General features: G+C 40.3%; 1 protein-coding gene across 1 annotated transcript in view; it reads right to left on the bottom strand.

Moving 5' to 3' along the window:
* Positions 1 to 25524, bottom strand: part of LOC148505499 (uncharacterized) — a 92427-nt gene extending 66903 nt beyond the window's left edge. The window contains exons 1-22 of the mRNA XM_088448111.1: positions 25467 to 25524; positions 23523 to 23542; positions 21559 to 21580; positions 21449 to 21479; positions 20814 to 20895; positions 18684 to 18833; positions 17936 to 18144; positions 17329 to 17420; positions 16710 to 16816; positions 14940 to 15289; positions 12123 to 12226; positions 11435 to 11550; positions 10863 to 11048; positions 9187 to 9401; positions 8553 to 8650; positions 6033 to 6130; positions 5391 to 5573; positions 4063 to 4262; positions 1659 to 1747; positions 1316 to 1434; positions 778 to 951; positions 306 to 508 (exon numbers count right to left, since the gene is read on the bottom strand). Coding sequence (XP_088304237.1) covers positions 306 to 508; positions 778 to 951; positions 1316 to 1434; positions 1659 to 1747; positions 4063 to 4262; positions 5391 to 5573; positions 6033 to 6130; positions 8553 to 8650; positions 9187 to 9401; positions 10863 to 11048; positions 11435 to 11550; positions 12123 to 12226; positions 14940 to 15289; positions 16710 to 16816; positions 17329 to 17420; positions 17936 to 18144; positions 18684 to 18833; positions 20814 to 20895; positions 21449 to 21479; positions 21559 to 21580; positions 23523 to 23542; positions 25467 to 25524 — 2906 coding nt within the window. The remainder of the gene's footprint in view (positions 1 to 305; positions 509 to 777; positions 952 to 1315; positions 1435 to 1658; positions 1748 to 4062; positions 4263 to 5390; positions 5574 to 6032; positions 6131 to 8552; positions 8651 to 9186; positions 9402 to 10862; positions 11049 to 11434; positions 11551 to 12122; positions 12227 to 14939; positions 15290 to 16709; positions 16817 to 17328; positions 17421 to 17935; positions 18145 to 18683; positions 18834 to 20813; positions 20896 to 21448; positions 21480 to 21558; positions 21581 to 23522; positions 23543 to 25466) is intronic.
* Positions 25525 to 27076: the final 1552 nt, after the last annotated feature.

The raw sequence follows: 27076 nt of genomic DNA, 5'->3' as shown, positions 1-27076 counted from the left end.
GGCACACTTGATAAAGTTATCTGTCGATTCTGGGATTCTTTTTGAGAACGAGTACACGCTGGCTCCACACTAAGACCCCTGATGTGCCTGTTTTTTAATTGATGAAGGTACTTGAAATACTTATCTTGAAAATTCAAATATTTCTAAAATACTACACCAGAGAGCGCCTTTTCTCACCTCCTTTTTTAGATACTCTACTACATATTATATATATATATATACACACACATACACAATTACACACAGAGAAAGAGAGAAAGAGATCTGACCAGTGAGCATATGGTCCTTTGCAATAAGGCACTTACATAGTGATGAGGGTATCACAGTCCTTTATGATGATTATAACCAGAGTTTCTGCTGTAAAGAACTTGATAAGTTTAGTGAGTCGCAATTCAAATAGTTGCGTCAGATACTCCTGGCCTTCACTTTGGATCTTTGATTGTATGATCGTCAAATAACTTTTCAGCATGTGTTGTCCCACTACTTCATTTGTCATTTCAATTTTTTTCTGGGGAAGACAAAAGATTATCAATAATGCATTAACATTATTCTTCCTATAAATTGTGTTTGGATAGGTGTAGTGAAGAGCACACCACCACCAATATTTTGAGAAGTAGAAAATACAAAAGAAGTAATAAAGTTACTAGGTGCCTAAAATGTATGTAACTGGCTGATTGCCACTTAAGATTAAGCTGAATACTAGTAACAGCAAAATATAATATTTTATTTTACGTTATTTATTTATCATTATTATTTTTTTTTTTTTGAAGAACCTACCATGATTGCTGTTTCGGTGAACTTGGTCATACAGGCATCAACACTCTCAACTGAGAGGGTGCTCAGGTACTCAAACAGTTGGGTGGTGGTCTCTATACTTTCATAAATGTTGGCTTCCACAATCATGTCTCCAATCTGAGTAACAGTCATCTTTTCAAGTACCCCACTTTCAAACTGAGCCGGGAGAAGAAAATGGTCAAAGCGAGAACAATATTTCTTAGCTCTGATGCATATTTTAACTTACACGTGAAATTGCACTTAAAACAAAAATGAGGATATATGTATTTTTTCATATTTTAGGACATCTTAGTGTTTACTTGAGGAAGAGAAGATAAGAATGAAGCCTTGACTTTCCCCTAGGTTAAATTTAAACAGGTTATACCTGTATACCTATTTGAGACTCTGGTCTCGAAGAATTTTTTTTTTCCTCCCACCAGTTTTACAGAGGTTGCATATTATTTTTGTCTTTACTGAGCTCTGTTAATGATAACATGCAGTTAGGACATATCATAACTTGCCATTTGAAGTGAACACTTACAGCATTAAATTCAGAATAGTAGGTAATTATTTCTTCATAAGATACCATGTCAAAGTAGTTCCCAAAAGAGGACTCTATGAAGCTCATGGAGGTGGTTTCAGTGCTTGTGCAATCTGTGCCTAGGATCAACAAAACAGTAAAAATATTCATGACGTTGAGGTTTTCTCTCACTCATTAGCACTATTTGAAAGTAAATGAGAAAATGATGGTTCTTCCCCCTTGGCAACATCAGCTTAAAACACAGGACAAAACTAGTGTTAAAAATTGTGCAGTGTTATAATGGAGGTGATATAAAAAGGAATTCATATATTTTAGCGATCATCGATGAACCTGTTGAGTTTACCGTTTGCCAGGGAATTAAAAAAGTAATCCAAGACGTCCTGCTTGTTTGAGTCATCAGTTCCTTCATAAGCGGAGCTCAGTGCGTGCACACTATAAGACAGAAGGATTGCTCAAATTACGTGTGGGCCACTCACATTTCAGAAGAAGTTTTTGAATATTAAAGGCAGATGCATTCAACTTTCTGAAGAGGACAAATGGAGAAACTTCCAAAAGCAACCAATCATCTTATAGCTATCATTTATCTAGTACATTCTATAAAATGATATTCAGAAGCTGATTGGTTGCTATGGGAATCTTCTCTGCCTGTCCTCTTTAGGTTTGATATCTCCCCATATATTTCATATAGCAGAATGATGGGCCCACTGACAAAATTTGATCCACCTCCTTGAGAGATAAGTTGAAAAATGCAGTTTTTCAAACTCTAAAGTATAAAATGACATTTCCAACAATAATTTTATTGCGTCTTGGTGTGGATAAAGCCAACAAATACAAGACAACAGCCATTTCAGCTGGGTATACCCAATTACTACAGGTCAGGAGGTCTGCTGTAAACTATAGATTGTTCTGTAACTTTTACTGCACTGTACAAACTGAATATATTACTAGTATATTAAGCAGCAGAACTGTGTAATGGTGGTGGGTTGATCCATTGTTCTTAGTTTTTGAAAAATGATGGCACTACAAAGCATGCTGGCTGCTGTGTGACTCACTATCACATGATTGGCACCAAGACAACGCATTGGGCTTTGGTAGCAATGCTGTGCATTATAAATTTTCTAGGCCCCCAATAGATTACAATTATAGCCATGTATTTTCCCTCAAGCTCCCCCCCCCGACATTACAGACTTCTTTACCTGAGTCTCTGCCCCCTGCCCCCCTTGGCACTACCCTCGCTCAGGCTGGTCAATTTCCCTCTCTTCTACGCTCTCCCCCCATGCTCTGCTGCTCCATCCCAACCCCTCCCTCCCACTCTGTTACAGCTCTGTTACCACCCTCCAAATCCCATACTGTCCTCAGCAACAGTTCTTCAGCTTTGAAGTCTGTCCCATATTTCTCGCAGTGGGAGTGGTTTGGGCATGTGCCCAGGTTTCCACTGCATGCACCTTGAGGAGGTGGGACAGACCTTACACAATTATTATGTAGATGCAGCTGTGAACATTTTGATTATCTGATTGGCTACAGGAAATCCTGTTATGTTTGTTAGGATCTGTAGTTTCCAGCCTGAGGCACAGCACTAATTACTGTCTGTCTATGTGTGCAGCATCAGGTGCACATTGATTGATTCTTCTGTCTGAACACAGCCCAGGTGCTTGATAATCTGTGATTAAGGGAGACTTGCTTTGATTGGACTCTGTCTCTGTTAAATTCCAGCCAGCCCAGCACTCCATGACGGTGATAGAAGTTTCTTTGTACTTCCGGTTCCTGTCTCCTGCTTGTTAGTCGAGTTCCTGTGTCAGTCTAGCTGTGTTTCGTCAGTGCCGTTTATTCCATCCAGGCGGCTCCACCTGCATCTCATCCACATGTGCTGCTTGTTTCATCTGGGCACCACGGAGCGCTTCCTACCCCAGAAGCGTCTGTCACCATCCGGTGGTTTGTGTCAAACCGGCGGCACCAGTCGCAGTTTAGCATTCCAGGTGCACAATCTAGCACACCGTTGCCAGTGTCATTCCAGCGACATAGGTAGCAGCTCTGTGTTCCAGGTGCGCAATCCAGCACACCAACACCAGTGTCATCCTGGCAACACTGGTTGCTATCTGCATTCCAGGTGCACAATCTAGCAAACCGTCGCCAGTGTCATCCCAATGACATCGGTAGCAGCTCTGCGTTCCAGGTGCGCAATCCAGCACACCGACGCCAGTGTCATCCCAGCGGCACTGGTAGCAGCCCCACGTTCTCTGTTGCTTACCTCACCTCAGCCTCATCAGCCCAAAGGTTGCAACAGTCCTGGGGCCACAGGTAACTATTAGCTCTCAAGGCTGCTGCAACAGCCCAAAGGCTACTTCACTCCATTCGTCCCTTGGCCACGACTATAAAGGCCATAATCAGCCCCCAAGGCTGCTCCAACAGTCTAAAGGCTGCTTCACACCATTTGTCCCTTGGCCACGACTATAAAGGCCACAATCAGCCCCAAAGGCTGCTTCACATCACCAGTCCCTTGGCCACGACTATAAAGGTTACTACCAGCCCTCAATGCTGTCATCAGTTGGCTCTACATTTACCATCGATTCCCTCCAGGAATCATAACAATGTGATCTTGTACAACCAGCAAAAAAAAAAGTTTTTTGTCCTCAATCAAATGCACATTAAGCAGAGCTTGGAAGATGACAGAAGAGAATGAAGACAGTTGCAACAAGCAGTCACTTTCATTGGCACAATTTGGCAGAATGGACATGGTCAGCACTTACAAGGATTTAGAAGAGCCACATCCAACATTTACTGAGAATCCACTCAGAATATTGCTGTCAATCACAGTTATCACAGTTGAAAGCCTCTCCTCAAACCAAACGGTGATTTCCTCTGATGACACGCTTGTGAATTGACTTGACAATACACTCGTTGTCGATTGTAACATTTCATATTTCACTTCTTCTGTTACTGTGTAACCCTAAAGTAAAAAAACAACAACGATATTTAGAAAAAGAAGTCTGACATTGTTACGTAAAGCTTGAACTCAGTAATATATCTCTGGTCAGCTAAGAAATGGGCTGGTTGGTGTCTCCCACAAAGATAATTTGCTTGGCCATGTAAATTGTTTACAAATGAAACAGCATAGCGTATGTCGCTAAGGTGTAATTGTTCGACTTTAAAGAAAATTAAACAGTTGCCGTTCAGTGTGAATTGTCTGTAGACACACTCATCACGTCTGGGCTTGGTCATGCCTATTAATTGTTAGTGCACTTTTGTGTTAATGATTTCTTATGAGTCTATTCTCACTCCCTAAAATGTTTATGCCATGTTTACAATTTCAGAACACAGCACAGCCTCCTTTTTATGCCTTTAATTCGGGCTAACAGTACACAAGATTGTATTTCTAATTGCATCTTTAAAATGCGTCAAATCAGCACCTTAGTTTTCACGCGTTTCAACCATTTTGCTGGCACATGTGTTTGAATGAGACCTTAGAATTTAAAGTACATTTCCAGTTTGATAAAAAAAAAAAGGTATTTGTAAATACGCTTATAAGCTACGGTCACATGTTTGAATTTATCACCTGCTATTTCTCATTGGTTAGCTACACTGGAGTAGGGAAATCCCCTGCATTCTTTTGCAAACGTATCACTCTTCTGTGCTGTTTGTCAGTCACTGCCGTTATTGTTATAGATTGGTGTGGATTGCCCAGTAATGATGGGTACACACTTAGTGATGTGTACCCAGCACGATCTCGCTAACGAAGTGACCCAGCGGGGGTCCCGGCATTGGCAAGTGCATACACACTTGCCGATGCCGGGAGTGATGGCGGGGACCATGCTGCCGCTGACGGTATCGCCTGCCAGACCTGCATGCAGGTCCGGCAGGCGAGGTCGCTGATGACGCACGGGAGCGCGTATCGTCAGTGACATAGCAAGTACACACTCGCCGATGTGGACAATATGGACAATATGTCGTCTGATCCAGCGCGGATTGGACGACATATCATTAAGTGTGTACCCGGCTTAATACCATCATTTTTCACTGTAACTATAACATAGCTATTGCTAGGTATCTGACCAGCACATTAGAATCTCGCCATTACCTCATCATAGGCCTCATTATAGCTGTCCCAGAAAGAGCCCAAATTCTCAATGTTTTCTTCTTCCGAACCACTGATAATCAGGCTGAAGATTTCTTTCACAAGTGTCACGTTAGTGCGTGCCTCCTCATTAGTTACTGCTACATACCCTATCTGGGTTGCGCTTAGATCTCTCAAGTTTTCAAGCTAAAACAAAGTTATGACATAGCATAGAAAATAAGGTGGGTTTCGCACTAGTACATGGAAAACCAATCAGCTAGAGTCTGACACTTTCTGACATCGGGAGATTAAAAAGAAAAATGTAACACAACAAAACATAAATTCCATGTTATTATACAGTCTGTGCACATTATTAAAATAAAAACAAACAAACAGATGTGTTATGTGTGGCCTTTTCTGTACACAAGGAATAAGCATTGTAAACCCACGCCTTGCATGTTTGGCCACGCCTACTCTATATTTGGATACACCTCCTTGTAAAGCTGATTGGCATTTGAAATTCTCGTTTTCTGTTTGTCAGAGAGTGAGGAATGACATGGTGAGTAGGATGCGAAATCCAGAGGGCATTTAAGCAAATTTATCATTGTTTTGGTTGCTAATTTCATCCCCTATATGATTTAATAAATATATTACAAATCTGCTTACCAGATTGTAGTTAGAATTTAATTCCTTAAGCACACTGATGTAAACATATTGCCCAAAATGTTTAAAGTTATCGTTCAGCCAGTTGTCGGTTATGCAGCCTAGAATTAAACACAATGACAGGTTTCGAGTTAAGTATTCCAAACAAAGATAAGTGTTTTGCCAACAGTAATATCCAAACTTTTATATGTGTGGTGTATTTACAGTGTATAGAAGTATTGTTATACAAGTAGACTTTAAATATGTAGATTATATTTATATATACATATATGTATACAGCTGACCCAGGCTCTCTGGTGTTTTGGATACATATCTATGAGGACTGGGTACCTTTTTCAAAGATAAGCACAACTTTTTACTTTTTGTATGTTTTATCTGATGTCTCCCCATACCGTGTAACCCTATAAAAAAACCCTATGTTCAAATGTACTGACGAGGGATCATCTATATTTAGCTCTCATATACTGAACATATACGCTCCATAGAGGGACGGAAAGAGGGTACTAGGAGTTAGGAGTTACGTGGTGGATGACATACTACAGGCTATCAAATTAGCACTATCTGGTACGCAGCCTCTATATGTAATTACACTACTATTAATTCAAAGGAAATACTACACTATATATACTTTCCTTTTCTTATGAGCCCGTCTAAGCTCTTTATAAGGTGATCCAGCAGACAACATCCCACCTAACCCGTCCAGTGTGGACCACTTATCCTCTGGATTCACAGATAAGCCTAAAATATTTTCTTTTTGGTACGCACAATTATTTTTATAAGCACGAGTTACCACTATTTTAAATACTACACTATTAGGCGCATGTCCTCTTAAACCCTGTTTTTCAGAATCACTCCATCCGTCAGCCAGAACGGACCCCAAGATGACTGCTGCCACCTTTCAATTAAGGATCAGTGACTATACAAACAAATATATCCACTATCACACTATTAATTACTTTTATCACTTCAGTCTGAGGGAATATAACAGTTACTGTGCGCTGTCCCTATACATCTTTCACATATATATGTATATCTATATATTAAGCAAGAAAGCGTGCCTGTCTGTCTTTTTGTCTTTTATGCATGGCCAGAGTTTTTGGACCTAGCTCCACCAAATTTGGCATGGTGGTGTAGTATGAACAGGATTGGATTTTTGCCTAGGTTTCAACTTTGTCAGGGCCACGCACTGTCACGCAGTTCCTAAAAATTGGGACACTCTTAAATCACACAGGTTCTGGGGTTGGCTCCAGTGGAAATTGGCAGTCTGACAAAAACCTGTGAGAAAGCTACAGAAATAACCTTTAAACCTCAGAAAACTTGATGACTCTAGCAAATTCATATTAAATCCAAAGCCTCTATTTTTGCATGTAAGGCCGTAACCAGCACTTTGTGGGCCACATAGCAAGATCTTTAAAGGTTCCCCTGGAGGTTAAAAAAAAAAACATACATTTTCCCCCACACTGCCCATTCATGTAATGCCAGACAGTAGTACCCCTTATACACATTATACCAAGAAGTAGTAGTGCCCTTTATACATTATGCCACAAAGTAATACCCCTTACACTACACAGTAATGCCCCTTACATATTATACCACACAGTAATACCATTTGCAGATCATGCCACATAGTAGTAGTGCCCCATTTAAAACATTATTCCACACAATAGTAGTGTCCCTTACAGATTATGCAACTCACCTCCCTGTATCCCTCCAGCAGCCTCTCATCTCCCACTGTGTGTCCAGGCCACCAGCTAATTACAGCTGGTGTACTGGCAGGCAGTGGCCAACATGGACAGACAGCTCTGGTGCAATTTGAATGTGGCCTGGTCCTTAGCCAATTAGAGCTCACGGACCAGCAGCCAACCAGGAGCCACCACTGCTGATTGGGTGCCATTCCATGAGCTCTGACTGCCTTGCAACCGGTGGCGCTGTCTCTCCATGACTGCCTGCCAGTACGCCAGCTGTAATCAGCTGGTGGGCTGGCACCAAATCAATATCGCTGACAACTGGGCCCCCTCTCAATGGCCCTGACTGGACTGGCCATGAATCGTGCACGTGACTAGGTGTGGGGGAGCGGTGGACCACAGAGGCAGCTTTGGCACCATAGCAGCCACACCCCTTGTATCCACACCAGTTACGGCACTGTTTACATGCATGTTAGCAAACAGTGGGGTCCTTTTCAGGATCAATGGGATGGGGTTATAGGCAAGGACAATGTAAACAAATAAAGGCTGCAGGTGTACTTCAGGGTCCAGTCTTCAACCCAGGCAACACTGGGTATCCCAGCGTTATCTGTTTATCTATCTATCTAGAGATATGTGTTTATGTGTGTATGTGTGTAATTATACAGGTTGTGCAAACAAACTTATTTATGGAAATGCAAAGTACATTTATTTAACATCTGTGTTCCAAACATATTGTATCTAGCGCAAACACTTTTGATTAATTATCTTTCACGCAAAATCTGATTCCACTCTAATGCATGTCTACAAAGTATCTATTCAAATCCACAAATACACTTACTATCGCTCGTGCTCCGATAGGTGTCAACGATCCAGTTAGCTACATCATATATTGTGTCTTGGCTCATGTAATTAAACACGTTGTCCAAGCCCTGAACGCTAAAAGAAAATTGCAAGAAAACATTCAAAACTGTTCAGAAAACTGTATTAAACAAGCTATAAAACTTCCTCTAAAATTAATTAGTTTGCTCACGGATTGCTACAATATATAAGGCACATTCTGAAGTCTGTTACTCTGGTACATATTAATTCCCTCCGCTGCAGGACTTCTCTAGAGCTGCACCTCTTCTCTGGAACTCTCTGCTTCTTTTACCTTTAAGCAGATTAATCTGTGTTTTTTCAGAGAACCTTAACCTGACTCGTCCTACAGTATCTTCCTGGTTTCCCAAACAATGCTCTTTTAAACCTGTCTCTTACAAAGCCCATAACAGCATCTCACTTGACTCCTTCGTTTATTAAGCACTCATGAGCATAACTTTGATCTCCTTAGTTTTGATCTGTACTTGGAAGTCTATGCAACTTTTGTGAATTAGGCAGCTGAGCTCTGTATAAAATGCTGGAGCCCTATAATGACCAGATGTTCATTATGATACAACACCTACTACTGCCAGTCAACTCGCCCCATTGCTACTTACACTGATTGGCTGCTTGAGCAACCCCCAACCACATTGCCAGACATGTATGAAAGCTCTTCACTGGTAATGGATGCCACATATATTGACAAGTATTCATTGAACCAGATATACCAATCATTTTGTGTGAACCCAGATAACTGTTCCACCAGAATAGACCAGAAACCCTTCAGAAGCAGGCTGCGGACTTGCACGTTTACAATGAAATTTATTTGCAGCTGTGAAAAAATAAACACGTACATAATATTATTATATTATTATAGAAAGCATTCCTCAACCCCATCTGGGATGCTGCTCCATTTAAAACTTTAGCACCAGCTGGGCTCCTGTCCCATACAGACCTCACAACTTTCATGCCCATACAGTACATGCCCATACAGCTCTGTTAAGTTATCCTGGCCCTTACACCAAGTAATGACAAGGCCGTCACCTTGCAATCCTATGCCTCCACACAATTGAGCCCTCTGTACCTCTCAAGTCTCAGCTCCATCTAGATCCCACACCATCATTTGCATATTTTATGTAGGTCTCCTGACCATCAACATATTTACATTATCTAGGACCACTATTCCACTTCGGTAACCACTATGATATGCCCAAGATAGCTGCTTCCCCGTCAGATGTTTGTTTATATCACTGTTCTGTAATTTCCCACTGTATGTACTGCGTCTATGAATTGCTCATTCGGCCCACTGTAACCTATGTAATGCGCCCAAGATGGGTGTCTCATCTGATACTTTGGCAAAACGAACAATCCATAGATTCTAGTGATTCCATGAGTAATCTGTCTCCCAGTCTTCTATTACATATGTACACAATTTGCTTCACATATCCATGTATTGTCCTCATTGCCCACTGTAATTTATGTACTGCGCCCAAAATGGCTGCTTTACCTAGTTACTTGTGGATAGGATTCTAATGCTTGGTCCTGTTGATTTGGTACGGATCTTGTATCATATATCTAACTTTAATATTCTCTGGCTCCCACCATTATGTGTCATCTCTTCCAGACATTGCCTACTCCACCCAGTATAACCTATGCTGTGTGCCCAAGATGGCTGCCTTGCCTGGTATTTTTTGAGTAGGATAAACAATTAATGTAACTGATGACAGAAAATGGCTACGACGCCTCTGTATATTCATCATGGTTCTGTATTTTTTGCATAACATTTTTTTTTCTGCTAATACAAACCTCTGTTTTGTGTTCATAGTTTTTTTGTATTTTCTGCAAATGTTAAGCACCTCTGCAAATGTTAAGCAGCACCTCTTATTGGAGAAAAGCACTATATTTAATAAAATGATTATTATTTTATACAGAGGTGAGTTTGACAATACAGTCATCCCACAGGGGCATCAAATCACAAACCTGCCTAGGTTGTCTAGTCCCTCCTACTTCAAAGTCTAGTCTATGTACTGTATAAATATGCAAGGATTTGTAGTGCTTAACTGCTCTGTACTGATGATCTGATCAACTTCAGGTTACTCTACAACTGTATGCTTCAAAGCTGGAAACACACATATGCAAAAAATCAACATAGATGTTGGCAAAAAGATTATTCGGCAAATGCATCTTAAAATCAAAGCATTAGATTTCATTTTAACACTGCAGTACATTATAGAGCCTAATTTAGTTAAGTACAGCTAGTCATTGCCTGAATTACTTTACATGCACCACCCACCTCGGTCAGACGGAAATTCAGTTGGATCAGAAATCCTTGTAAAGATTGAATATTCTTGTATTTGAAGAAATTGGTTATACTTGAAACACGTGACTCATAGTGTATTGGGTTTTCATCAGTTAGTATGTGCGTCTCTATAATCAGATCCACGATCTGGTTAATGTTCAAATAGGAAATTGCTTCATACTACAGGGAGGAAAAAGGAAAGTGTCAATGCAGTATCCATTTTCTGCACAAAACTAGGAATGCATGTTTCACTTATAAGTTTACAATTTTTAAAATTCTGCTGTAAAATGAAAAAGTATCTATGATGATATCTGTGAAATGTTTAGCCAAGTACACGGCCAGTAGGAGAATTATTCCCCTCCCCCCTTCCCGTTACTAGGGGCGTGGCTAAACATGTGAGGGCATTTATACACCCCATTGGGAATACAAGACCCCACTTTACTTTATGTTTTAAGTGGGCGTGGCCATGACATCTTGTGTTCATGTCTGTGCCTTATTGGTAGCTGGTGCCCGAGTAACTCCCCCTCTTCTTAGCACCCCTGAACAAGTACATAAGAGCATCTTACCCCATCAAAGTTATTGTTGAGTTCGACCAAGCTACTATAAGACGCATATTCGACAGACTTCCCAAAGTTCTCGTCTACCCACTGTTCACTGGAAAGGCCATAGGTGCATCCGGAACCTAAAATGAATATAACACAATCGTGAAGAGAATAGCGTTTTAATATTATACAACCAGTTACATTTTTTAGTAAGAAGAGCAATCAAGCATACAGTAAGTGAACAATTATGGGGGGGGGGGGAGGGGGTGCATAATGACATGCCCTTAAGAAAAGGCCAGTGGGCCTTAAAACGTCGACTTATATGTGATGTTTTAATACAGTATAACCTTTATTCACTATTATTGGAGTGCCGCCTATTTTTTCATCTGGTGTGCTACATAGCAAACACCGGATAGATCTTAGGTATACATTACCTAATGGGAATGTGATGGCGCCTGTACTTCATCTTTCTTTGATTTAAAGTGACAAACTAAAAATGCTATATATTTATATCAGTTTGTTATGGATCTTATATGACAAACTTATAGGAGAAGCAACACCAGCAATGGTAGCCATGGTCAGTATTCGTGTTTTTGCGTATACAGTACACATGCCCAACATTTACAATGGCATCCACTCCTATAATGAGATTTCCACCAGAGACCTACAGTATTAGTTTTCTGTTTCCTGTACTGAAAATTATATCTCTTACCCGATTTTGTTGCCTCTTCTTTCAAATAATCCCGTCTGTGTCTGTACAGTGACTCTTTGATGTCATCAGACAATTTGTCATAAGCAATGTCCACTGCTTGGTACCTGCAGGGAGCATAACATGATAGAACAGTTATATGATCGATGATGACATTGGTGTATGTTGCAGGGTTGCAATCAGCATTGTTTGTGGAAATTTTTTGTTGATTCTTTACTTTATAAACAAGATGACCGGCTGACATGTGTATGCCACACTTGTCGGTGTGATGGCCTCTATGCCAAAACACACAGTAGTCTGTCAATGGAAGCAGTGTTACCCAGTTGGGGGATGAGTGCAAACATCTCACCAGAGTCATGTCTAACTGGCTATATCCTGTTTGCGCACAACCCCCCCCTTGTTTTATTAAATGCACTTTAGCATAATAGAGACACAAATCACTACATTCTCACTATAATACGTAACAGATCATGAAACATGGGTGTATCAAAGGTTCATTCTAATGTTTTACTTTGGCCACATCTGCAAATAAGACTATTTCAAAATAGCACAGCAGGAGTTGCATAAAAAAAATATCATCTGTGATACTGGTAAGAAAGGTTACTGTTCCTCAAGTGTACACAGGATAAGGTGTTTCCTCTACACATTTCCCCTGACAGACTTTAAAAATCAAATAGGCCACCCTGTGGGCCTCATTCAGAGGCGGCCGTTAGATGCAAGCGGTCGCTCTGAATCAGGGTGGCCACTTGCATCCTGAACGGCCGCCTCCTTGTCGATCATTAAGCTGTGGGTTACCACCCACAGCTCTAACGACCGACATGGATGATGGTCGCGATGGTCAAGACCATCGCGACCATCGGGGCTTACGACCAGACCCTAGGGTAGGGCCTGGGCACTCGTAAGCCCCAGGGAGCTTCCTGCTCTGTTTGAGCAGGAAGTTCCCTGACTGGAATGCCTCTGTTTGGCCAGGCACGCCCCCCGGCCCACCCAGCAAATGGGGCGAGCTGTCACTCAACATCGACAGCTCGCCCCGTCTGCTACGAGATCCCTAACGACGGAGTGCCCGTCGTTAGCCGGGTCTCCCGCATGCGCACGACGGAGCCGGCTCCGTCGTGCGCATGCGCTGTGGGGCAACATCGGGTCGGTCGCGAGTGCTCAGCGCTCACGACCGACTCTGAATAAGCTCCTGAGTCTGTGTGGCATCATCACGACGCTCAAAGCAAGTGCTTTACTGATGTTGTCCACCCAAATTACCGAAAACATACAATCTATACTTTAGACTGTAGTATTTGAACACGGTGGTCCTGCCTTCCACCCACTTATTATCTATGATTGTTTATTGGCCTGAAGGAATTGAGATTGGATTTAAATTACTCACTAAAGCAGGGATGGTGGCATTTCTTCAAGACATTTGCATTACCACTTCTTCAGCTCCTAAATTTGCACTTGACTAGCATGTGTTCAAGACATATAAGTAACCACTTCTTCAGCTTTTATTAGCTGCACCTCCACTAGAGCAGGGTTGGTGGCATGTCTTGAAGTCATCAATGTAACCACTTTAGCTTTTATTAAATTTGCACTTGATTTGAGTTGGGTTGGTGGCATGTCTTGAAAACATCTAAATAACCACTTTTTCAGCTTTTATTAACTTTGCACTTGACTAGAGCAGGGTTGGTGGCATATCTTGAAGTCATCAATGTAACCCCTTATTTAGCTCTTATTAACTGCACTTGACTACAGTTGGGTTGGTGGCATGTCCTCAAGACATTTGTAACCACTTCTTTAGCTCTTATTAACTACACTTGACTAGAGCAAGGTTGGTGGCATATTTTCAAGACATTTACATAACCACTTCTTCTGCTCTTATTAACTTTGCACTTGACTAGAGCAGGGTTGGTGGCATGTCTTGAAGACTTCTATGTAAGCACTTCTTCATCTCTAATTAAGTTTGCACTTGACTAGAGTTGGGTTGGTGGCATGTCTTCAAGATATCTATGTAATCACTTCTTTGGTTCTTAACATTGCATCTGACTAGAGCAAGGTTGGTGGCATGTCATCAGGACATCTACTTGGTCACTTCTTCTGCTCTTATTACAATACAGTAAGAAGCTCATATAAAATAGTCTTATTATTGAACAACAAAACATACACTTCCTCTTTGATCAAATATATTTCTACAGTGTTTTCAAAAATATATAGCTAGCAGTACTCTATGTAACCACTTCTTCATCTCTAATTAAGTTTGCACTTGACTAGAATTGGTTTGGTGGCATGTCTTCAAGATATCTATGTAAACACTTTTTTGGTTCTTAACATTGCATCTGACTAGAGCAAGGTTGGTGGCATGTCATCAGGACATCTACTTGGTCACTTCTTCTGCTCTTATTACAATACAGTAAGAAGCTCATATAAAATAGTCTTATTATTGAACAACAAAACATACACTTCCTCTTTGATCAAATATATTTCTACAGTGTTTTCAAAAATATATAGCTAGCAGTACTCTATGTAACCATTTCTTCATCTCTAATTAAGTTTGCACTTGACTAGAATTGGTTTGGTGGCATGTCTTCAAGATATCTATGTAAACACTTTTTTGGTTCTTAACATTGCATCTGACTAGAGCAAGTTTGGTGGCATGTCATCAGGACATTTACTTCTTCTGCTCTTATTACAATACAGTAAGAAGCTCATATAAAATAGTCTTATTATTGAACAACAAAACAAACTTCCTCTTTGATCAAATATATTTCTACAGTGACTACTACAGTCTATAGCTAGAAGTATTCAACAGAGCATTTCATGTATTTTTTTACTTACAGGTTTTGGAATTCTGAGCAGGACTGGGGGGCAAACAGTTCCAGGATGGTCTCATTAACAGAAGCATAAACAAAGACACTTATTCCTTGGAAGATTATTTTTAGTGATGGCTTGCAAACAGAATCATCAGCACTGTTTACTTTTACCATTGTGCTCTGCAATAATTTAAACATAACCTCGGTGTTGTACGAGTTGGCAGATAACTGGCTCAGGAAAGTGGTTAAGAAAGTCAAGTTCTTGGTATCGAGTATGTTTAGCACATCTGAGGACAGTTCAAGGCTATTGAATGCACCAGTTTTATCAGCGTATTGTGCCAATTGGAAGTAAGTGAACACAGAAAGTGCCGAGCTCTGCGAAGTAAACAAATGGGTCATAAATTATATTAAAATCGGAAAACATGAGGAATGTGCTTAAATATTTTGCGTGATGTATCAGTTGGAAATTGCTTCAAAGTCTGATAACGACTATGAAATATTTTATTATACTGTATCATACCATGGGGGGAGATGTACTAAGCCTTGGAGGGATATAAGGTGGACAGAGATAATGGGCCTCATTTAGACCCGCTCGCAAGCGGTTCGATTGCGGGGCACTGCGCATGTGAGGCGCGCACAGTGCATGTGCGCAAGCCTCATAGTGAGTGAGAAATTCACTCGCTCCGGGGCTCGTTACAAATGGCGCGGCTGTCGATGTTGATCAACAGCTCGCCCCGTTTTGTAGGCAGGGAGGGGGGTGGCTGGACAAACGGAGGCGTTCCTGAAGGAACACCTGCCGTTTGTAGGCGGCCCTACTGACAACACAAGTGATGTCAGTAGTGAGCTTCCTGCTCTATTAGAGTAGGAAGCTCACTGGGGCTTGAGGCAGATGAGACCCTACCGCAAGGGTCTCATCACAAACCCGATGGTTGCGACCATCACCTGGCCGCTCGCTAAAGCTGTGGGTGCCAGGAGGCCGGCTTTTAAAAAAAAAAGTGGCCGCCCTCATTCAGAGTGAGCGCTTGCTTTTTGCGAGCGGCTCTGAATGAGGTCCAAGGTACCAACCAATCAGCTTATAACAACAGTCTGTAAAGTGACAGAATCTGACTGGTTGGCACTTTGGACCTTATTCAGAGGTGGCCGTACGGTCTACGACCGCACGGCCGCCTCGATGTTTGGCCAGTGCGCATGCGCACGAGGGAGCCGGCTCCCTCGTGCGCATGCGTGAGACCCGCTACGACCGACAGTGCCGGTCGTAGCGGGTCTCCTTCCAAAGGGGGTGAGCTGTCGATGTTGATTGACAGCTCGCCCCGTTTGGAAGGCGGGCCGGGGGGGTGGCAGCCCAAACGGAAGCATTCCCATGGGAACGCCTACCATTTGGGGGAGGCCCCACTGACATCACTAGTGATCACTAGTGATGTCAGTGTAGAGCTTCCGGCTCTGACAGAGCCAGAAGCTCTCCGGGGCTTACGACAAGGTAGACCCTACCCTAGGGTCTCGTCGTAAGACCCGATGGTCGCGATGGTCTCTGACCATCGCGACCATCACCCGAGCGGTTGTTAGAGCTGTGGGTGTAAACCCACAGCCTAACGACCGAAACAGAGGCAGGCGGTCAGGATGCAAGCGGCCGCCCAGTTTCTGAGCGACCGCTTGCATCCTCCGACCGCCTCTGAATGAGGGCCTTTATCTTTGTCCACCTTATCTCCAAGGTTTAGTACATCTACCCTCATATATTATTTCAAAAAATAGTAGAAGAGAATGATTTAGATTTAATAACTGATTATTGGAAGCTTACCCATTGTTGTTCACCGAAAGCAGTGACAAGATCATCATAGTTTACATTATCTATGAAGCTCTTATAGAAGAATGTGATTGATGTTGCTAGTGATCCTTTATAGCAGGCTAAAGAGACAAAAGAAGAACAATTAATCTGATGATTTGATGGTGTTAATAAATAATTTAAATCAGTATTATAAGTTATAAAATGTCATCTTACTATATTTAACCTTAGCTCTAAATTTTTGAGTTTACATTTCATCTATATTAAAAGGTTCTTCCAGTCAAATTCACATATACTGCATGCAAATTAAAAGCAAATTAAGAGCAATGAAATCCAAATATGAATAATGTAATATATTTGTTGATTACATTTTATGCATTGTGAACATTTTAATGACCTTGGTCTAATCTGTTTTGCTTACAATATTTTTTTTATACACATTGGTCCTGTTCATCTCTGGATACGGGAGCCCAGGCAAGGTGGATCTGGGCAGACTGGGTGCATAAACTGTGCCGGTATTTGGTATAGAACTGTTTTAGGCATAAATGTAAGGATCTAACTGTAGTTCCTTCTTACATGACATGACTGGGTTGGAAGAACAGTGACTAGATGGAAACTTTTTGCTATTACTCACAACGTGTCTGGATGAACTGAGTAATTCCCTTTCCAATCTCTTCACTTGTGGCATTGTCTAATGTGGCTCTGGCCACATCCAGTGCTCCAACGCTAGAAGAAAGAAGGACCATTAGATATATGATTAGTCTACAAACATTGGAGCAGTGGTGTTGCATTAAGAGTAGCATAAAACCAAAAACCTCACTAGAACCCAAAAGTGCTACACAGATTGGGTACTAAATAGTCCCCCTCTCATCTTTCTTTACCAACACAGAAGTACCAGCGCAATCTATTAAACAATCAGTGGAAGCTTTTTAATGAGGAGGATAATGTCATGACATCTCTGAAAATTGATGGTCTCTAGTATTTAATATACAGGCACTGATGTTCTATATATCCAAGGGACCCATCTTAGATTTTGCACTGGGGCCCAGGGTTCTTTAAATGTTTCACTGGAGGTTGCCATGCTGGGACCAATGTCAATGAAAATGCAATCCAAAAACTAACTTGTTCCTCCAGACCGTTTGGACCTAGTGGACACTAAGGTGTATGTGTGTGTTTGTGTGCACGCTAATGTATAGGGAATAGACACACTTTTAAAGCCAGTTTACAAGGCATAAACTTACACTGCCTCTAATGCTTCACATGTAATATTGAGGCTGAGAATGCAATCCATGATGTCAGAGTTGAACGCAGACAGAAGGAAGTACAATCTATCCTGGAACCAGGTAGCCAAGACACAAGCTGCTAAATTTTCTTCATCTTGTTGGAGTCTTTCCCACACTGCGTTTAAGAGGTACAATTTCACTTGAGGTGTAATAGAAGAAGCAGGAATCTGAAAAACACAGGTGCATATAAATGAGAATATAAACTCTACTGTACATATGTGAGTCACATCACACATATGACACATATGTTTAAAATGAAAAAAATTATGTAAGATGTGACTAATACGTGGCTGGGCAGTCCCTTTTATTGCTGAAATATTACTCTTAAGTGTACAAGTGGGGGTGTGGCCCACACAAGACAATCAGGTTATTGCTATCATTTCTCCATTACATTCTATAAAATTATATTTAGAATCTGATTAGTTGCTATGGGGAACACCTCAACTTTTCCTGGTTAGAAGGTTTGATAAACCTCTTCCTTAGTGCAGCATGAGTATTCAATCACAGATGTTGCTTGCCCAATGATCTGTGCCATCAACCGGCATCTGCAACTGTTTTTATTCTTGCACCAGGCTGAGAACCCTAGAGGAGCTTCTGGCATGGGTGATTTCAGTTTGGACCAAGGTTATCTATGGTGGTAGGAACCACACGCCAAAAATAAAAAAATTAAAAAGGTTTGAAATATAGAAGTAAGTGTGCAACTTACCATAATACTAATTTTGTTTATGGTTGCCCCAAGTATATCTATACTGATTTGAGAGATGAACAGAGAAAAAGTTTCTTGTGAAGTGACAGCTTCTGGTTGGAGGTAACATCTCAAGACTGCAAAAGCGATGTCAGATGTGATATTCTCAAGCTAAGGGTGGAAGAGAGGTAAAAAGTCCCACATTACTTCAGAGTTTATCTAGCATGATTTACAATAGCTACTATGCTTAATCGCAGTCACAAATCTGCAATGGTCACAGACACAGCCTGCACAGATTGCCAATAAGTCTGCTCTTTAACCCATGAACCACCTAATTCAAGATGTTTTGATGTAGGCGCGTCTGTTGATTAAAACTATGCTGCATTCTAGTATTCGCTAGCATTTTAAATGGCCCCTTGTAAGTAGCGATGGGCATCGATTTCTGATATTTCTGAATATTCTATATGCCAGCCCGATATGGTGTGAAATTTTAGTCGTATGGGCTCACTCAATAAATCATGTGGATTGTTACAATATATTGTTCCTATCCCAGCTCTGTCTCAGAGCAGCAACCCCCACGCCTCGGGTCTGCTATAGACAGCAATTGCATATGTGCAATCAAAAATATTGTTTCATAGAAATATCGATATTATTCATAATAATTAATATTTTTATGCATCACTTTGGATATCCGGTATCAATCCAGAATATGCATACGGGACCACTGACTGGCCATCCCTACATCGTCTCTGCTTTCCAACAGGTTCAATTCATCACACATCCCCGGTAAGTCATAACACATCCATTTTATTAGAGCACGCATCTTCAATTTTATATTTCCCAGTGTTTCCTCCATGGTAGATGGAGAGTGATGACATCATCACTATGTTGAATCCACCTGGCCCGGCTTCAGGGAGATTGCTAGACTCTGCAAGGAATCAGGAAGGTCTCATTGTTTCAGAGAGTCTCCCCAGCAATTCATGGAAAGTCAGCAAGTGTGCCTTGAAGTGAGTGTTTATTTTTGCAGCTATACCCACTTATGCCTGGGCTAATAATTCTATGAACAGGTTTTTTTGCTCCAAAGCAGGATATGGGTATGTAATGTATACGATATATTATGCCATTTAATATAGGTATTTTAAATTAATAGTCATATGTTTGTTCTATTCTCTTTTATTATTCGAATCGTAGCCACATCTACTATCCAGATTAGGTACGGGATCCTGGTGGTCGGGTTCCCTGTTGTCAGAATACCGACAACAGCATCCCGACAGTTAGAATCCCAAAGGAAACAAGGAAAGTACTCTAAACCTATCCCTAACCCATATTTCCCACAGCCTAACCCTAAAATGCAGCCTAACCCTAACTCTCCCCCAGGTGCCTTACCCTAACCCCTAACTCTAGGCCTAACCCTCCCCTAATATTTACTGTTCAGGATGTCAGCGGTCAGGATTCTGGAGCCGGGATTCTGGCTGCGGTCAGGATTCTGGCACAAGGATGTCGACTACATCCCTTACTATCCTACTAAACTATTGCACAGCCTGTAAAATACACTACACCCAATACCCTTTTATCATGATAGTTCATTTATAGAAATATTTTTTAAAAATTTGTTATTGAACAGAAGTTGGAAACAATCCAGTAAGGTTATGGAAGCAGAAGTAAATCACATATAGATTCTTTAACTTTGAACTGTAAAATAAACAGAAGTGAGCATAACAAACATCAAATATATAAACATCAAATATACAACAGAAAGTTCAAAGTGCAGTAATGCAGGGGAGGGGGTTTTAAGGGTCTTCTCAAAAAGATCATAAGCATGGGCATTGGATAGGTTGAGGGGATATAGAAATATTTTTAATTTATCTGCTGCCTAATGCTGTCATTGAGGCAGTCATTGTTTTTATTAAATGTCACACCCCAGATGGCTTGCATAGACTACTTAAAGAAAACAAAAGTAAAATTGCACTTAAATTAAAATTTGCACTTATCTGCTGGTTCTGAGCTTTCAAAAAAAAAAAATGGCAAGCTTGAAAGGGGTAAAGCATCTCAAAACATAGAAAGGATTTTGGTGGATCAATGGTAGGCCTATGTTTTAAATCGGAGAAACCTTTAGTAAAAATGGAATATAACAGTCTTAACTGAACTCACTTTAGCGCAGCCATACTGTAACAGAGAGTACTTGCAAAAATCCTCCAGTTCACCAGTTGACAAAAGAACAGTTAAATCAATGCTGTAATGAAAAGTAAAAAACAAAAAAATAGTCACATCAGGGTTTTAAAATAATAATTTAAAATAAAATATACAATATAACATTACATGCACCCAAGGGACTTAGCCATTTGTGGGATGAAATAATATAAGAATATAGCCATACATACCAATTTACTAGATAATAATGACATTCATGAGGCATAAGACCCTTTCGAGCATATTGGCTCAACCAACAAAATGGTGCATCCACTCTGTCAGTGATATCAGTGATATCTCCTAGATATTTGATAGTCTGAATTCTCATGGTTATTGCTTCAGCACACAAAATGGCCACCTCCATTGTGTGTATATAACCGGATCTCTTTAAGGGGGAGATTTATCAAATTGCCGAGAGATATAGCAACCAATCAGCTTCTAAATGTCATTTTCTATCACAGTCTGTAAAATAACAATTAGAAGCTGATTGATTGGTATGAGCAACCTCTCCACTTATTTCAGGCAGTTTTGCTGACCATGAATGTGCATTGTCAATGAGTAGTATGGAAAATATTTAATTTAAATAGAACACTCACTTTCCATGCACTGATGAACATAGAGCTTCACCTGTGAAAAACAATAAAACATATTAATTTGTTTTTAGTGTATCTGTGTACTGTACAATATCAATATTAGACATACTTACCATCTTTGGCATGGGAAGGGCACTAAAACAGAAAAAAAAGAAAATAGATGATAATTATTAAATTGAAGGCAAAATTAGAATTGAAAACTAGTTTATTTTTCAAGCATTAAACATTTAATTGTTTGTAATATGTTATCCTTAATCTTTAGCAATATCAAAGTTATAAAACAATTTAAAAAGTCATCAAAAATTAAGAAAATAATATAATTTTTATAAAGACACCTTCATGTTTTAGATAGTAATATGTATTACTTTAGGTCAATAATAAAAAAAATGTTAGATAATTATTATTTTGTATTTTAAGACATTAGTTTGTAATCTCCATCATCAACTCTTTTTCTTTCCCTCTGTACCCTCTGTATTCAATCAAACCAAATGTGAACTGAAATAATCGTTCAAGAGCAATGTGTTGAAATGAGCTCACTCCTACGTAAAAAAATTCGTAAGATTGAAGTAAAACAATCATGAAAGTATATTGGTGGAATGAGATTGACCTGCTATCTATGGGGTAAAATAAAATATTGACTTTTCATTTATAGACAAAAGACAGCATTTGCAGCAAAGTAATTTACTGAAAATAGTAATATGAGGTGTGGTACAATGGGATAAAGGTTTTCTCAATGCAAGTTTTTTTTTCAGAATTTTGTGTAATATATATTCCCCATGGTTCTAAGGGAAATAATAATAATAATAATAATACAGAAAGAAAATATAAAGCTTCTTACAGCATCAACATTATTTGAGAGTACAATGCCAGCTTCTACTGTTGTTGTCATTGACATCTATAAAGCAGAATTCAATAGTATAAAGGTTAGAAAATGATGAGTTTTAAACAGTTGTACTGTAAGTTAGATCAAAATCTCCAAAGGTGTTAAACAATATTATATTTTTTTGCTACTATTCCTAATCTGTTAATACAGAACAGCAGAGGCCTACATTATAAAAAAAAAAGAAAAATAAAAGAAAAGAAATCAGTCAGTGGGTCAAGTATTTGAAAAATAGTAAACTTTTATTTTAATTTGATATCATTTAATTGTCTATTGTGGCACTTTACAACTATTCAAAGAACAATACAAATTCAGTAGATGAGTGAAGAAGTGTAGGGCTAAAATTAGAGATGTGCGCGGACCCCCATGTTTTGGATTTGGCACAACCACCCTCAAATGTTAGTGTTTTGGTTTGGATTCGGTTTTGGATCGCTTTAAAATTTATAAAAACAGCTACAATCATGCAAATTGGACCTGTTTGCATACAATCCAAAACCAAGATTTGTTTTTTCAATCTGAGTTCCGAACTTACAGCAGACCAGAGCTGGGACTCGGTTCTACTCTGAACCTCAAAGTGATCCAAGCTGGAACTCAATTCGACTTAGAACTCTTAAGTTCAGGTGTGTTCGCTTTTAGAAAAATCGAACATATCTAGCTAAATGGAGTCACATTATTTTTTATAATGAACTATTATTACCAAAAACATTCTAAATTCTAAAATATAACCTGTGAAAGTTTAGCAGTTATGATAGAATAATAATATCTTCAAAGTTATGTATGAGATCTGTACATTTTGCCACTTTGGTTATTGATGTGTGGTTATTAGGTGTTTTTTAATAGCAGAAAAAAAGTAAAAAGACAACATTTAAAGTAGAGTTTTTATTTACCAAATGAATACATTCTATCTGCAGGTTTTGTAGACTAGGTAGATCATTTCATGCGGAATGATAACACTATTTACTTATTCTAGAAAACTGAACTAAAGGTTACTTAAGATGTGTAGGCCATATTTTGTAAACAAGTTACACTATGTTAAAGTGATTTTAAAATGGGTTGTTGCCATTTAAATTTCTTAATATAATGTTACAGCCATGAGGGGGGGTTTGAATATTTATTATAAGTTACTTTCTTCTTTTACATATTTTTATGAAAGTATGAATAGATAGAAGGGAACAAATATGTTTTCTTGATACTTACATCCCCATTTACACTGAAACCTAAATAAGATAAAACAAGTAAACCTCAATTAATGTCCATTCTAAACAAAATAAACTTACAGACAAGACACAAACAAAAACAAAAAACAAAAAAAACAAGACACATAGCCTAAAGTATTAACTGGCAGGCTTGCTACTCACATAACACCTATTTACCTTTATTCGCTTGGCCATAGCCTCATCTACAGTAGGATGAAGTGTGGAATGACCCAATCTCAAGCACATTGAGGACCCAGAATAACTACTTGTAACTCAATGGACAGTAAAACCTTAGAGGGGTGGATGTAATAGCCTCTGAATTTGTGCAATGCCAACAAGTTACAAATCATCAGATGTTATATATTGCGATCTGACACAAAATTGCCAGACACCTGCCATGAGCCAGGCCTCATCTCAAGACACCATCCCAATTTTTATAATGCTGAAGCTACAACTAGCCAGCTATAACAATCAGTAATTTTGAATCTGACCTAAAATGTGCCAAAAAAGTTGCTCATGTGCAACTATCTCTTCCGACACTGTGTCAAAATAACAACATTTTAAACCAACTAGCCCTGTCGGCCTATGCTGGGGGTGTAAAAAGCATAGTGTTCCCCCACCATGAATTTTCCATGAACAGAACTAGAGTTTATCTGCATGGGGTAATGGCGCTATAGTAAGGGGATGGGTTCCTGCTGGCCCAACCAGACTCAGGCCGAGTGGGCTTTGTTCCCTAGGGAAATTGTGCATGCAAAAACAATGCAGCTCCCCACACCACACTTTCAGGAGAAGTCAGTCCGATGTTGATAGCACTTGGGCTTTTCCCACTTTCTAGGCTGGTAGGCGTTGGATAATATTTGGTTTAATATTAGATTAAGTATATTTAGTTACTTGTGCACTATAACTCCCAGCAAGTTTAATAACTTCCAGGGCATGCTGGCACTTTGAGAACCACAAATGCCAGCATGCCATGGCTTCCAGGGCCCCTGCTATGCGTTTCCCTGCCCTAGTGCCACCAGCCCAGGCTGATGAAGCCTAGCACTGGTAATGGAAAATTATTTATTTATTAAGGATGACTCGCTGATAACACACCAGAACGTGTGGGTCTTTAACCCAATGTGCATCACTGGCAATTTGGCTCCACTGCCTCCATGTGACTTATAATTGGCGATCTGGCAACAACAGTTGTTGAAATCTCGGTTATAAATGCACACCCTACTGCATCCCATCCTTAGCCACTAGAAGCTGCCGTTAACAAGGTACATTCACCACATCCCATATTTTAACTATGATCACTTTAAATATCAATATGTAAATATCTCACAAGCGAGGAGATTTATCAAGACTTGAAAAGAGATGTGGAGAAGTTGCTCATAGCAACCAATCAGCTTTTGTCATTTTTCTAGCGCAGCCTATTAAAGGACAGACGCTGATTGGTTGGTACTTTATCTCTCTCCACTTTATCACTCTCCCCTTTATCTCTCTTCAAGAACAGTAAATGCCTTTTACAGACGACAAACAAGGTGCTTCCCTACGGCAGTTACTGTTCAGAGGGGGAAGCATGATCCTTTCATTTGCTATTTTCCCTTTAGGGTAAATCGTTATTGTTTTAAAATTCGGCCTGACGGTTGCTGGGGGAAAAGTAAATCCGCCCCATATTTTGGCCACCTCCTCCATGCAGCGCAAACCTCTGCTGTCTATATGGACAGCATAGACATCCCTTTATTTTCTCTTTTATTGCACTATTTGTCATCTGCCTGTTTTCCCCAATAAACCTAATGGTAGAGGGGGTATTGGGTAGAGAGTTATGAGTGTATGGGTCACACATCAAGTATTTTGTGGAATATTCACCTCAATAGTTGAGGGCAATGACAAGAAGGCCTCATATTTTTTTTTTCTAAAAAGTTCTGTAAAGTAAGACTGAAAAACCCACAAAACAACATACCTGAAAGCAGGAACCCTGCTATAAAAACCAGAACAGCTGACGCCTCCTTCGCCCTCATCGTTCCAGGCACCCGACCGTCTGGTCAATTCTTTTGTTCCACTCTGTGGATTAAACATAATTACATTCAATTTAAAGAGCTTGGTTTACAGCTATACTATTACGCTGACCATATGTTAGGATCTGGGTTTGTTGTGGCCCCGGGGTGGTAATAGGAGAAGACACCTGAACAGATTTAAATTGAAAAGTGTGTTTTTTAATGGGTGAACTTGCAGACATGTACACAGATAAAATAAAGTACAGAATATTAAGAGGATGGTGATGATTGGAAACTGTAGTGAAGTAAGAATAAATAATGTCCGGGTAGTGGGAGAACTAATAAAAGTCTTTTGTAATCCAAAAGGTCACTGCAAGGCTGCAGACAGGATAACAGTTACTGATTGATACTGGTGAGATGAAATCCAGAGAGGTTATAGAGTAATTGGATTAGCAGCAGCTGATGAATTGAGTGGAGAGTTGTACTGAGACGGCTCAGTATAGAATCAGAGAGCTAGGTAAATGGAGGCAGTGTAGGTACAGGGTTAACTGCACACTCAGGTTCTTTGGCAGGGAAAGGGTAGATAGAAGTTGTAGGATGGTTCCAGCAGGAGCAGGCAGGGCGATGTAGGCTGCTGGGATTCAGCAAGAGCACAGGTGAGCACTCAAACAAACAGGTTTCCAGGAGCACAGGAACTCTCTCACAGCATGCGCTGTGAAACACATTGCACTGGCAACTATGGGAAGCTCTGAACTCCCTTAAGTACCCAGTGCAGAATTGTGATAGGTCAGAGAGAGCATGTGACACACCAGGACTGGAGCAGCTAAGTCACATGACCAGAGGCAAGATGGCGGTGCCCATACCAGAGCGGAATAGAAACACCACCAGGCTTACCCTGGCCAGAATAACACAGTGCCCATGGAACACTTCGCACAGCCAACGCCCACTGCCAGACACCAGCCCCTCCACTGGAAGGACTACGCCACAGCGCCCTCACAGGTAATACCCGTCATCCCCTATGCCAAGAAACCCTGTTCATCACAGTACCCCCTTCCTTATGGGTGGCTTTAGGACACTTACCAGGCTTCTCTGGATGGGCAGAGTGAAATTTCGGATGAGTGTAGGAGCGTGAATGTCTTGGGCATTAGTCCAGCAGCATTCTTCCAAGCCATAGCCTCTCCAATCCAGAAGATACTGTAACTGGCCCCTTCAGACATGGGAATCCAAGACTTGGAACACTTCAAACTCCATACCTCTCTCAGTTTGGACACAGGAAAGAACTGGAAGAACTTTGAGAAACTTTTTGAAAATCAATGGCTTGAGTAGGGATATGTGGAAGGAATTAGGAATTCTTAGATAGGAAGGAAGTTGGAGACGGTAGGAAACTGGATTAATTACTTCAGTAATGGAGAAGGGTCAATGAATCATGGGGTGAACTTCATTGATGGAACTCTGAGGTGCAAATTATGGATGGAAAGCCAAACTTGATCCCCAATTTGCATTTGAGGCACTTTCCTTTGCTTCCTGTCCGCTTGAATTTTGTAACGTGAAGAGATCTTCTCCAAATTCATGCATA

Source organism: Taudactylus pleione, unplaced genomic scaffold (assembly GCF_031769625.1).
Source record: "Taudactylus pleione unplaced genomic scaffold, aTauple2 ptg000451l, whole genome shotgun sequence".
NCBI classification, from domain to species: Eukaryota; Metazoa; Chordata; class Amphibia; order Anura; family Myobatrachidae; genus Taudactylus; species Taudactylus pleione.
Note: the sequence above shows the minus strand (reverse complement) of the source record. Positions and strands in the feature narration are given on the sequence as shown.